This window comes from Mugil cephalus, chromosome 7 (assembly GCF_022458985.1).
Source record: "Mugil cephalus isolate CIBA_MC_2020 chromosome 7, CIBA_Mcephalus_1.1, whole genome shotgun sequence".
Lineage (NCBI taxonomy): Eukaryota > Metazoa > Chordata > Actinopteri > Mugiliformes > Mugilidae > Mugil > Mugil cephalus.
The window spans coordinates 18,684,242-18,697,002 of NC_061776.1; the positions used below are offsets into that span (position 1 = coordinate 18,684,242).

Here is a 12,761-nt window from a genome sequence, read left to right on the forward strand (position 1 = left end):
CTGTGTGACTGTATGATGCATGTTGGGTTAATGCTTTATAGTTTACAGAGCTCCTTGTCATTAGGGGATTTTTAACTTACCTAGTTCACTGTGTTGTGTCTCTCCACCTTGGCTTAGACTTCTCCTCCTATCTTTGTCCCACTTTTATCAAAGCTTTAATCATTTCTTTCACCCCTGCATCTTCTTCTCTTTTCATCTGTGTTGTTTGAAGCGACGCCTCTCTGCTCCCTTTTGTTGTCCCCCTCCACCTCATACACCTCCACCACCTGGTGGCCGCCCTGTCCTCCTTATATTCTTTCTTCCTCCACCCACTCACACTCATCCCGTCTCATCTCTATACCACCCTTCCTCAACTCATTTCAATTACAGCTTTCTCCCCGAGGCTGTGTCACTCTATCTGCTCGGTTTACTCTATAATGTTTCCCATTGCCTTTCTATCCTTTTTTTCCACCCCGGTTCCACCCAGATTGCGTTTTTTCCAGCGGCGTTGCAGCACTTATGCAATAAAACTTGTATTTTTCGGTTCCGCCTTGTCAACCAGGCTACCATCCCATCAAATCTTTGTCTTTTGTTGATTTGATAACGCTACACAGCACTGTCAGCTATCGTCTCATATGGAGATATAATTGTCCCACTTTCTCGTCTTCCCCGCAGGCTGTCAGTGATATATATGCAGAAAACGGGCACAATGCAGGTGTGAGTACAAGAAAATACAAAAAGAAAAAAGAAAAAGCTGCTTCACAGACATTTTTAGACTCGGGTAACGTTTCACCGAGCTCCGTCGAGTGATGTGCTGATTGCGTATCAGCCAGATCACATTTGTGTAAATACTGAATGCGCGGGCACACAAAGGAAATAAGGCTCCTGTAACAGCTGTTACTTGTGTGTGCGTCCATCCGTGTGATAGTATAGAACCGATTGATACCAGTGGCAAAGCCATCGTTGTGTGTGAGTATTTTACCTCATGTTTGCCCTTCATCCGACACACCCGAATATCATTCTTATTGGATTCCCAGGTCCTTTTCTGGAACAGACAAACCACCGTCTCATGAACATTTCCATTTAATTTTGTGTGTGTGTGTGTGTGTGTGTGTGTGTGTGTGTGTGTGTGTGTGTGTGTGCAACCACAATGAGTCCAACCTTGCTGAAGAACATCTCATCACCGACCATGTTATCCAGCTCCACTCTGTACAAGTCATCTCTAGAAAACACAAAACACCTCGACTCATTCCCAGCATCATAACAACATATTAATACAGAGCAATAGTTAATATTAACGCTATGTAAGGAATATAAACATTATGTTTTTTTTTTTTTATCAATGGAGGACCAAAGTTTTATGTGTGTGTTTGAGATGCTTTGTAGAGTAAAACCGATTCATAAAACTCAGTAAGGCCTAAACAATGCTGCATTAGGAAATGAGGGTCATATGAAAGTATGATCTGTGTTGCACATTTTAACAGCTGAAGTTATTTATCACTTTCTATACTTGGATTATTCATTCTTGTAATAAATACTGAGTTTTGGTCTTTCTGTGCGGGGAAAGAGACACTTTAGATAGTCACACTGTAAAGAAAACATGAATGGAACAGAGGTTTTCCTGCACAAAGGTGAGCTTCAAGTGTTTGTATGCGGTTGACTTTTATTTTATTTTCATGGATTTCATTGGTACCGTGAAGCCGGTCAGTTCAATGGCGGGTTTGTCTTGGTGAATAAATCCAGCCATAACTTTTTGTTAGGCTGCCGCCTCTTTATTTTATAGCTTTTTTTTTTTTTTTTTTTTTTTTTTTTTTGTTAGTGGGGGAAGCAGGGTGACAGGGACAAACACATTTTAAAGGCTAAAGCCATGGAATTGAAAACAGTTTTAGAATTGTAAAATGATCCAGTTATATTGGGTGTGCAATATTATGTATTTGCGGTGTTTATTTGGTAAGCGTGTGCCTGGAATTTGCTGGAGGGATTATATATATATATATGTTGACTGGCTGGGGACATCTGAAATTCATGCTTGGCCTGTCACCGCTGCAACACGACTTCAGATAAGCACTTGAAAATGGATGGATGTTATTAGTTTATCAGTCTCCATTTGAGCACGAGGGATATGGTTTGCATACCCCTCTATTACGTCTCTGCTTATGCAGTACAGTCGAGGTTTGAAGTAGAGTATGTAAGTGAATGCTTTCTTTATTGCAAGGGGAACGGATCACATGCGGCTATTTGCTCATCGCTGGTTTGAAGCAATTCTTATTTTTCGTGTCCAGTGGACAAACAGCTTCCATTTGACATTCAACAACAAGACACATCATCCCCAGCAAACTGAACGTCCTCTGCCGAGTGACAGCAGATGGGAGCAGAGGAGTCAAATGAAAGCAAAAACATATTAATGCGAACACGTCAGTAACACACAGTCGGAGGCGGTTGCTGTTGGTTACCTGGCTCCTATGTAGAGCGTGCGGTTGACTTGGAGAACCGTCTGGATGTGCAGCTCCTGTCTTTGAGCTGAACGATGAGCCCTGCCCAGGAACACTGGGTATCTCCTCACCACTGACACGGGCGCACAGACAAAAAGGCACAGATGGGAAATATTTCTCAAAAGACGCTAGAAAATGAAGTGCCTTGCTCGAGGATTCTCTGAAAGCATGCACTGTTTCCATCTGCTGCACTGTATTTACTCAAAGCACTCAGGCAGGCAATAAAAACCCTTTCTAACCCTCACTTTAAAAAATGCCGTCACTCATTTTTGATGCTTTTGTTTTGGGAAAAAAAAAAACAAAGATAATGGATGTATATGAACCGTGGGGCAATTAAAGCACATTCAAACACTTCTATCTCCTCCTCTTTTTTAGCTGTGGTTGATGCATGCAGTTAATAATAATGAGGAAAACAGGGCGCAGTCACTATTTTTATGATTTTATTGTGAAGCATGAATTTCCCCCCCTTTCTCCCCTACATTTAATATAAATGTGAAAATACAGATGAGGTTGAGAGAGAAGGTGGCAGTGCCAGATTATGAGAAACTTTCCGAGCAGAGGTCTCCACGGGGAGCCCTCATCATGTGAAGACAGATTGGGAAAACGTCTCACTGTCCTTGACAACAGGGAAGGGAGAGAGGGTGTAGAGATCCATCTCCACCTGCCCCCCCCCTTTTCCCTCTTCCACCCCTCAACCCTCTCTCTTCTCGTCTGTATCACCCCACCCAATCCCACTATCTCCCACTTTTTTTTTTTACCTTTACCCACATCTCAAGATCTATAATGATCATTTCTTTCTCTTTCTCTTTGTTCCTTTCTTCTTTCATGTCTTCCTCCCTCTCTCGTATTTATTCATTTGTTGCCACAGAGAAGAAGTTTCTTTATTTATCTGCGTGCCTGGGTAGCACGAAAGCGGCTCCACGCCAAGGTTCCCGACCCTTGACCCCCCGATTTCCACATCCACCGTGGAGCCATTCATCAATGCCGCGCACACACTCGAGCCCGCGCGCACACGCACACACACACACACGCACACACACACACACAAACCCCCACACAAGGAGGGTAAGGACACATACCCTCTATGGGGACGTAGCTGAGCGGACTGGGTTCCTCTGGGAATGAGCCATCAGCCACTTGAAGCAGCAGGAGAAGAAATGTGAGGGGAGGGGCCACGGTTGCCATGGCAGCTGCACACATGCACTGTTAACAAAGAGAGAGGAGAGAGAAAAATTGTCATTGTGCACTGTATACGCCTGCGTGTGTGTGCACGAGTGAGAGTGCGTGATTGTGTGGCTATTGAGAATTTGGTAGATTTTTCAGGTTAGAGGAACTGACCAGCAGGCCTTTGTGTGTGTGTGTGTGTGTGTGTGTGTGTGTGTGTGTGTGCATGCGTGCGTGTGTCTGCGTGCGTGCGTGCGTGCGTGCGTGCGTGCGTGCGTGCGTGTGCGGTGTTGTTTTTAGGAAGTTGTGGGTGCCAACTTTTTAATAGAATACTAATCCTCCTCGTGGAGCCCTGAGGGGCACAACAGTTTGAGAGTTCAGACCTGTTGAGACGGATGAAGGTTTCATTTAGGTTATGGTTAGGTTAACGAGCTAGGGAGTGCATCACATCGCTGGAGGCTTTTAGTGAGTGTGCGTGTGTTTGTGTGTGTTAGTCATGTGTTAATGTGAAAACAGGGTCAGAAGTGCAGCAGGTTGCCTGCTGCCACAAACCTGGATTCAGCAGGGAGCTAATGTGTTTCTATTGTCTGATCCACAGATGTAACAGGCATCTATTGTCAGAAATGTCACTCCATTGTCAGCCGGTGTGAATTTAAGGGGACTCTCAAAACCCTATAAAGCACGAGAGACAAAAAGTTCACAGGGCTACACAGTCACGTTGGGGGTAATGTTCCTTTCACTAATTTTTGTTTCTGTACAGACACAAAAAGGCTATTTAACTGGCAATTAAGCACAAAAAGGGGGATATCTGGTTTCTCTCAACCAGATAGCTGGAGCATAAAAGGCAGAGATGAAGGGGGTGACTTGAGCAAGCTGGACAATGCCTTTCTACAGGTCAAAAGTCAAAAAAATGCCCTAAAGCATGAACAAGCCAAATGGAGCAAACAGTAACCTGACGGTTGCCACCAGATGGTTTGTTACCACAGCCTGTGTACGAAAGAGGAACGTAGCCATAGAGACATCACCCACTGGCTTGGGGACTTCTGCTTTCAAGCCTGGAGTTTGACTGTGGAGGAGAGATGGATGGATCTGGCTGAGAACCGGAGCATTGCTTGTCAATCACTCCCCACCACACATGCCAATCAAGCCAGGCAATCCCCAAAGATACCTTTCTGTGAGGCGTTACATCTATTAATTATAGCGTTATAGAGAAGGAGGACAAGCAGAGCACATTGGGTTGAAGGGAGTTTGGCTCATGGCATCATTATGTGTTGATGTATTCGTTAGTATCGGTGATTGGAAATTATTATTGCAGTTTAAGCCACTTCTGCAACAGTACATTTTTGACCTGGTTCCTACATCACTTATTATTATGCACGGTCCATAGGTTCCAACAAAACATCTGAGTAGTCGTCCTTAGAAACTGTTTGAGACAGAGCAGGTACCGAAAAAAAATACTAGGCTGGTGATTAGGCAGCTGTCTACCACAAGCTAAACACATCAGACTGTAGTTTGTGGAAGGCAGTCAATGTGGCAAGCTATGTAGTTTGCACGACTTCTTGGTGTCTTCATAAAGAATCACAACAACATCAATCACATCAACAGCTCCGTACAAAAGACAAGACACGCTGCTCTGTGAGTCTGCTCTGAGCCCTGTACTCGCTAATGACCTGATATTATGTACACTATGTGTGATGTCGCTCATGTTCGCCCTTTTAATTTAGCATTTTAACATGCTAACATTTGTTAATTAAGACTAAAAACAACCCGCAGCTGTGGCTGATTCAAATCCCATTACCTCTACATGAATTTAGTCATAAACCGAGGCAGCGAACCAAGAGAAAATCTGTGCTGACGACAGAGTTTTATAATCGGAAGATCGCCAGCGCCAGGCCATTAGGATGCGCAGGGAGATAAATATGACTGTCTGTAACAGATTCCTTGACAATCCGTTAAATAATCGCTGAGATGGTTCACTCAAAAGCGTCCACGGTAATGCCATGCCGGCCCTGAAAGGAAGGTCAGGGGATCACTAAAATCATTAGGATTCATTATCCGGGGACCGCAAATGTCTGGTTAAATTTTCATTGCAATCAATTCAGTCATTACTGATATATTCTAGTTTGGACCACACTAATGGACCAAGGGGCACAATAAAATGTCCATCTTCACAGCCACAACATACCTGCATAAAGGCTCAAACTGTCAAAGTCAAGCCTTCGTCCCATATAACAGGATCTAGTGCAGCTGTAAGACCGAGACAGTGGAATAATGCCGCTGCACATAAGTTACTGCCAGACGTAAATTGTGGCTGACACACCACGAAACATATGTTTGAATGAGGGATTATTTCTTGAGCATTTACTCAAAAGGCCTCCGCTATACATGCTTGTGTGTCGGTACGAACTGTCACTGATGTGAGAGCACTTTGAAAGGGAAGAGGCAACATAAAGAGAAGGAGAGAAAAGACAAAATGAAGAGAGCACAAAGGGCGGAGTGCTCGGGTTTCGTCTTGCCAGCCCGCTGAAATCTTGTGAAAATGCGAAATTTGATGGGGCACAAATGGAAAGAAAGGTTCGAAACTGCAGAAAAGACGTGCGCAATATTAGCACTGCTCCCTTCAAATCAACCTGAATGCCATGTTCCATGTTTCCCCCAACCCCTGCTTGGTTCCTTTCATCTGCCATCTTTCTACCTCCATCAACCACCTCCTCCCTTCATTTCTGTCTCCATCTCTCATCTTGTCTGTTCCCAGATACAAAAAAAAAAAATGTTTTCAGTGAAGGTAAAGAGGTAGACGTGTTGGTTGCTAAGGCGATGACAACTGCTATTTGAAGCACACAGATGCACCCAGATGTAACACACGTATACTTGTGTATGTAAGCACAGTCACCTGTGTTGCCAATACTTCAGACTCTGTGTGAAATGGAGTGACAAGCTGTTTGAAGACATCAGCTTGGTGATGTGGGCTGGAGACTGTACTCCATGGACCACTTCAAATGAAATTGTAGCCCAGAGATTGCAGGTTTGACACCGCTAAGCCTTCAGCTCATCAGATGCATTGGGAGAAGCCTTGAGGGGGGCTGGAAGGTTTGTTTCTCCACTGGGATTCCCTCGACTGGAACCGATTGAGGTTTAGGGTCAGCCTCATTTCATTATAGCCAATTCATACTTAAACCTGAAATGAAATGGTGTTGTCTTGTGCAGACTGAAAGGGAATTAAATGAAGCGTGTGCATCCAGAGATGTGGACAAGCTTTGCCATAACAACCAATACAGCTTTCTTGTAGTCAAGAGTCGCAATGCACATATTATTTATAAGGTTGATTTACGAACATTGCAAAACGTTGTCCAGAAATCCAATAAGAAATGATTGGATTTGAGTCTCCTAAGTAGTTTTCCATAAAGTAATCTAGTGGTTGCTGTGTTTATGCTACGCCGCTGCCAGGAGATAATAACAGATAATTCAGCATACATTTAATGATGCCAAATTACAGGAGTGGAAGCACCAACAGGCTAAATGTAACTCACGGCATTTCATGTTGTTTAAATCTGATTAAAGTTTATCACTAAATAATGCAAATGAGAACAACATGACTGACGGAATCCATTATTTAAAACGTTAACTTCTAATCTAGATGTATAAATGTAACACACTTTCCAATAACTAAAACCATTTTAAATGGAACCAAATATTTTGCAGCTTTCTACACAATAATTTTGCGTAATGCCTTTAAAAAAATGTGCATGCGACATACTAAAACCCTGCAGCTGATCACTGATGAACCCTCCTCATTAGAGTGCATATTGATTAAGGTTATTGATCCATAAGATAAACCACTGGATCTGGGCCAAGGCCAACATATTAAATCTCTGCTGCTGGCCAGTGCCATGACAAAGGCCGTATTTTTAATGCTCTGAGCTATGAAAAGAAAAAAAAAAAGGTTTGGGGTAACGCTTCGATGTTTGGTTATCAAGGTCTCTGAGTTTTCCCTGCTGAGCCAAAAGACAGAGATGAAGGATAACAGTCAGAGGTGGTTTCATTAAAAGACAAAGAGGAGGAAGACAAATACCGCCTGCTACAGACCTCCAGCTCATCAAGCCATAAAAACAGCCCGGTGACAGAATGAGTAAGGAAATCACGGGAGGACAGACGGCTGAGTGGAGAGAAGAAAGGGGGTTATGCTATTTGTGTCAGATCATGTTGGTATGATAGGATTAAATGGTGTGACACTGACACTGTTATCATGGGACGCATGTAATGATGGCGACAGTCACACGATGTAATCTAGCCTCATCAGGCAACCCATTAGCAAATCATCTGCTAACACCCACATAATTAGCCAATCAGCAGGCCATCTGAAGGCGCATACACACCTGATTTCACCTCTCACCACTTTGTCCACGTGTTTCAGCGGAGATTGGGCCGCATCTCAGAGTTTCTCCACTGCCCTTTCCTCCCACCGCCACCGATGATCTGACAGGAGTGACGGCACGCTGGGAATTTCGAAGCGAGCCATGTGAAAGTCATCCATGGCGTGATTATCTATTTAATATTTACACACGATCCCATCATAAAATTCCTCAGTGGCCTTCAGTGTTTATTGGACATGTTCATATTTGCAGAGAGCATCTCGACTATTAAAGCCGCTGAGCGAGATCAATACACTCCCATACTGCAGGAGAGACAGAGCAGCATCCCTATCCACGCCAAAGGAGCATTTACTGACCACGAGAAAACACTAGGACGTAAATACAGAGGGCCTGAGCAGTCCAGCAGATGCACGGCTAGTGAGAGTCCTGGTTTCAGGAGCCTTGACCACTGCTCCACCCATCTACATAACAGCCATTAATTATTCCTTTGATTTGTGTGTGTGTGTGACAGAAATCAGGCTCATGTTTTCATGGCGCTGCCATTTTGACTCGTCCCTGCATCTCAGACATGCTATCTGATGAATCGGCCGTTGTGATCAGGTCTACAGGCAAAATCTTCCAACGTCTCCGTTTCTTTCCCTCCGTCCCTTGCTCTCTGTTTGGCTGCTGCAGCCACTCCACTCTGTGCCTTTGTTACCGTAGCAACCAATAGCAAAGCTAGGCAGAGATGTTCCGTTGCAGTGGATGTAAACGCGAGGAGGGCGGGTCCGCCCTCTAACACACAGCAAATAAACACACACACACACAGTGCACACACTCGAGAATTACCCCCAAATACACCTGCATTCATGTGAGCGTGCACGAACACATATGTGGGCATAGATATAAGGAGGTGGGGGTCCCCGGTCTCTGCGCAAGGAGGGGGGATGGGGTAGCTGCAAGCATTTTGTCTCCACATGATCCACACGCCTCATTTGAAATCAGCAGGTCAAGAATAGAGCATAGTCACTGAAAACACCGTGATATTTCTCATTACGTTTTTACTTAGAAAACATCACTCAACTCTTTTAAATGGAGTTTCCATTTCAAAGATGTGCATTTCAGCTGAATCAGGATGAGAGAGCTACATTAGTGATTCATTTTCCTTCTTCATGTAAAAACCTTGATACACATTGATGGACATGATGTAAACTCTAATGAAACAAATAAGATATATGGCTGAAAAGAAATACTGTACGGGAAAAGAGCTCACTGCAAATCCTCAGCTTTACTGTCATGTCAGTAAACAAGTCCTAAACAAGATGGGTTCAGAAAGTTGGACTGCAAACTGCACAATCCAAGTCTTCACGCAACAATCAGCATCGACGACTCAGCTGAAACAGATTTCTCTGCACCCTGTTCCCATTTGTAACTCGCTTCTTCTTGAGGACGGTATGCAGGTTAAAGCCCGGAAATAAGTAAGATGGCCTGAGGGTGGAAACGCAGACAAGGGCTAAAACGGGAGAAGTGGGTCACCTTCACACTTCAGCACTCCACCCGACGAGCGCAATCGTTGCATTAATAGACTGAACGCTGATATCTAGTGGAAATGGAAAGGGTGCACACTAAACGGGACTTGACTCTGAATCCTTCTGTGAGGCGTTTATGCTCAGGTAACCTGCTGGTGAAAGTTCAGACAAACATTGTACGGCTGTAGAAAACCAATCCATCAACGCTACCAGGATGTGTAGCACAGTTACGAAGCATATGTTAGAGTCTGGTGCCTCGCCTCGTGCTTTATGACAATGTTGTTGAGTGAAGTATCTCAATTCGTGAGGGCTCAAACCAACATTAAACTGTATCTTGAAGTGAAAATACTGTGTAGTAGCTCTAACTTGTGACTGAGCTCACACAGAAACGGTGGCTGCCTCACAAATATTTGACTTTGCTGATTCCACTCTAACACATAGAATTAAAAAGGGCGGAGCATCTCTAATATGAGCCTTACAAAGAACTGCCTGTATCTGTTGGAGCGTGGTTTCAAACACTGCTTGCTATTATTCACATCTATCTTGTGTTTTAAATTTACCAAAAAAACAAAATAAAACTAAAAAAAATGCTGAAATAGTGAAAGCATAAGCGAAGAATATAACACATTTATAAATGTGCTGAGATGAGAGAGAAGTTTGAGAGAAAAGTCAAGTTTGGGATTCTCTTGCGTCGACAATTAAATGAATCTAAATCTTCTGGGTCAGGTAAAAGTTAATTTGGTGACGTCTTTTGGTCACATCTCAAATGTTTATGTTAAGTCTTCAGTCGGCAGACGGGTCTAAAGAAATTTAAAGAAAACCAAAGCATAAATGCAGCAGTTTCAGGGCTATGTACTGCATAAAACCATAACTGTGTTGGCTGTTTACTGAGCCCAGCTTTAAAACCACAACTTAACACTTTGGTTATAATGTGTAAAACTGTGAGCGTTAGTAGATATTTTTTAGCTTTTGACAGGTGTTGTGCTAAGCTAAGCTTACTGGCTGCTGTAGTGCATGTACATTTGAACCTACGGACATGAGAGTGATGTCGATACTTTAGCAATAGTTCCCAAACCTATCCCTTCATTTGTAGTTTGTACTTGTGGCACGTTTGGCAAATCCCTGCATGTTGCTGTAACTGTAATTTTATCAATTACACGTGCCAGTATGGTTGGCTGGATCTTAAGAGTTTGATCCAAGTTGGACTTGCTGCTGTTGGAACAACTCTTTGTGAATTTGTCCAGAACAAGCAAAAAATACAGGTTGAACAACGCAGCGTTAAGGTTGGAACGAAGAAACATGAAAACAGGGATATTTATTCAAGTTCACAGGCCTGTTTGCACGGACTCATATACAAACATGAGAAAGAGCAAAAGGTACTCGCAGACACACGGAGTCACGCGCTCTTTAGTCGTGGAATCATTGTGTCAGGTCTTTATCTTATCGAGGCGGAGGTGATATTCCCTCAAGTGGCTCCCTGTCTCCCTAGGACAGGTCTAATCAGAGTGGAGGGAATCTGTCTTTTGCTGTTAAATATCCAAAAATACCATTCAGTCCATGGGGTCATTTATATGCTAATTCAAAGGTTAGCTCTGAACGGGCCTTTGACGCAGCTATTAGGTGTGAAAGGAAGGACGAATACGATAGAGAGAAGCGGGGCCAAGTGAGATTTAAGGCGCAATGAACGACGGAGATGACATGAGAAGATGGTGGCCGAAAGAGTGGAGAAAGGAGAGGAGGAGATGGAGAGTAGAAACAGAGGCACAGAGGAAGAGAGATATTCCCCTGGGTGAGTGCCATAGGTAATTAAAATAGGATGGACAGAGCTGGAGTGTAGCCAAAGAGAGCTCCATCTCCCCTCAGACTTCTTCCCCAATCAGGCCTTCTGCCTAAAGCCAAATTGCTGCAAGTGACAGGCACACAGTAGCCTATGAATGCAGCTTATGGATAATGCACATGTACACACGGCGGGATAAACAGCTCAGGAACGTAGGAACAAAGCAACCAAACACTCCCAAACGACAACATTTGAGCTGCAAAACAGGTAATGGTGCACAGAGACGAAGACATACCCCGGAAACACACACAGACACACGCTCACGAGCGTTTACGGCCCTGTCCAAAGCTGCAGCAAGGGCAAACGTTACTAACCAGAGTTTGACTGCAGTAAGCACATATACATTCACTGCACAGCTCTGAGCTAGAGGCGAGCGCATGAGTATGCAGTGCACACACTATGAGCACAGAGTCAAACGCGCGCACACACCGGAGCGTACGACGGCGGCGGAGACGCAGTCTAATTACACGAAAGTGGCAGGAGTTTTTCACGTGTTTTGAATCGCCATTATTCAGTTTGGTCACACGCTGCTAATGCCGCACTTTGTACTGTACAAGCTAGACAGTGACATCTGTCCCCGTGGGGCTTTCATTCTTTTTAGTTTTACTCCATTTTTTTGGATTGTTTGCTTTGTATGGTTCACCGACCATAGTCCAACAAATACCTGCCTTTCATCCTTCCACTTCAACAAAGACTATGCTAAATAGGGTGTGCTAATGTCTGAATGTGGCGGCCATTACCATATATCTCATGCCCCGTTAGTGGCTTCTCGTACGCTGGCGTAGAAGGAGGCTGAAAGGGAGCTCATATTCTCGATGTGTTGTTCTTTGTGTGCCGTGATGGCCAGTAAATATAGCTTTTTGGCAGAAGCCCGCTAAGAGGATCATGGCTCACAATAGGTGGTCTACGCACAACAGACATCAAAATGCCAAAGAACCTGCTCGGAGACTGACATGTGCACGCACAGCCACACGCACTCCCACAACACAGACACCCATGCGCAGGCGTGACACCTCCCCAGAAGGCCGTCTCGCCTCGTCACAGGTGTAATTGTGTTTCTGCTACGCTTTGCTCCTCTTCCTTTCAGCTTTGACTGGGCCCCAGATGAAAAGGCGTAATTAAAAGAAAAGTTGTATTCGTTGTGAAGGAGGAATGGGTGTTGGAGAGGACCGGAAGGCGAGAGAAAGATTAGCCAAAACAAAGCTTCATCAGGCTACAAAACCTGTGAAGAAAAGGATTCGCATGCCTTTGTCTCCCAATAAAAGGAGTCGTCCAAATCTGTGCGGCTAAACTGCCATAACTAACGCCTGCTTTTGGCATTTATATATATGACCGTTTACTTTGTGCAAAGAAAAAAAAGTCAAGTGCCTTTGTGGTGGCATTTAAGAAAAAGGTTACTTGGCTATTT

At 44.1% G+C, this 12,761-nt stretch overlaps 1 protein-coding gene across 1 annotated transcript in view; it reads right to left on the reverse strand.

Moving 5' to 3' along the window:
* Nucleotides 1–12,761, reverse strand: part of LOC125010826 (semaphorin-6B-like) — a 28,161-nt gene that overhangs the window by 11,211 nt on the left and 4,189 nt on the right. The window contains exons 2-5 of the mRNA XM_047589678.1: nucleotides 3,551–3,674; nucleotides 2,433–2,544; nucleotides 1,141–1,201; nucleotides 962–1,024 (exon numbers count right to left, since the gene is read on the reverse strand). Coding sequence (XP_047445634.1) covers nucleotides 962–1,024; nucleotides 1,141–1,201; nucleotides 2,433–2,544; nucleotides 3,551–3,671 — 357 coding nt within the window. The 5' untranslated portion in view covers nucleotides 3,672–3,674. The remainder of the gene's footprint in view (nucleotides 1–961; nucleotides 1,025–1,140; nucleotides 1,202–2,432; nucleotides 2,545–3,550; nucleotides 3,675–12,761) is intronic.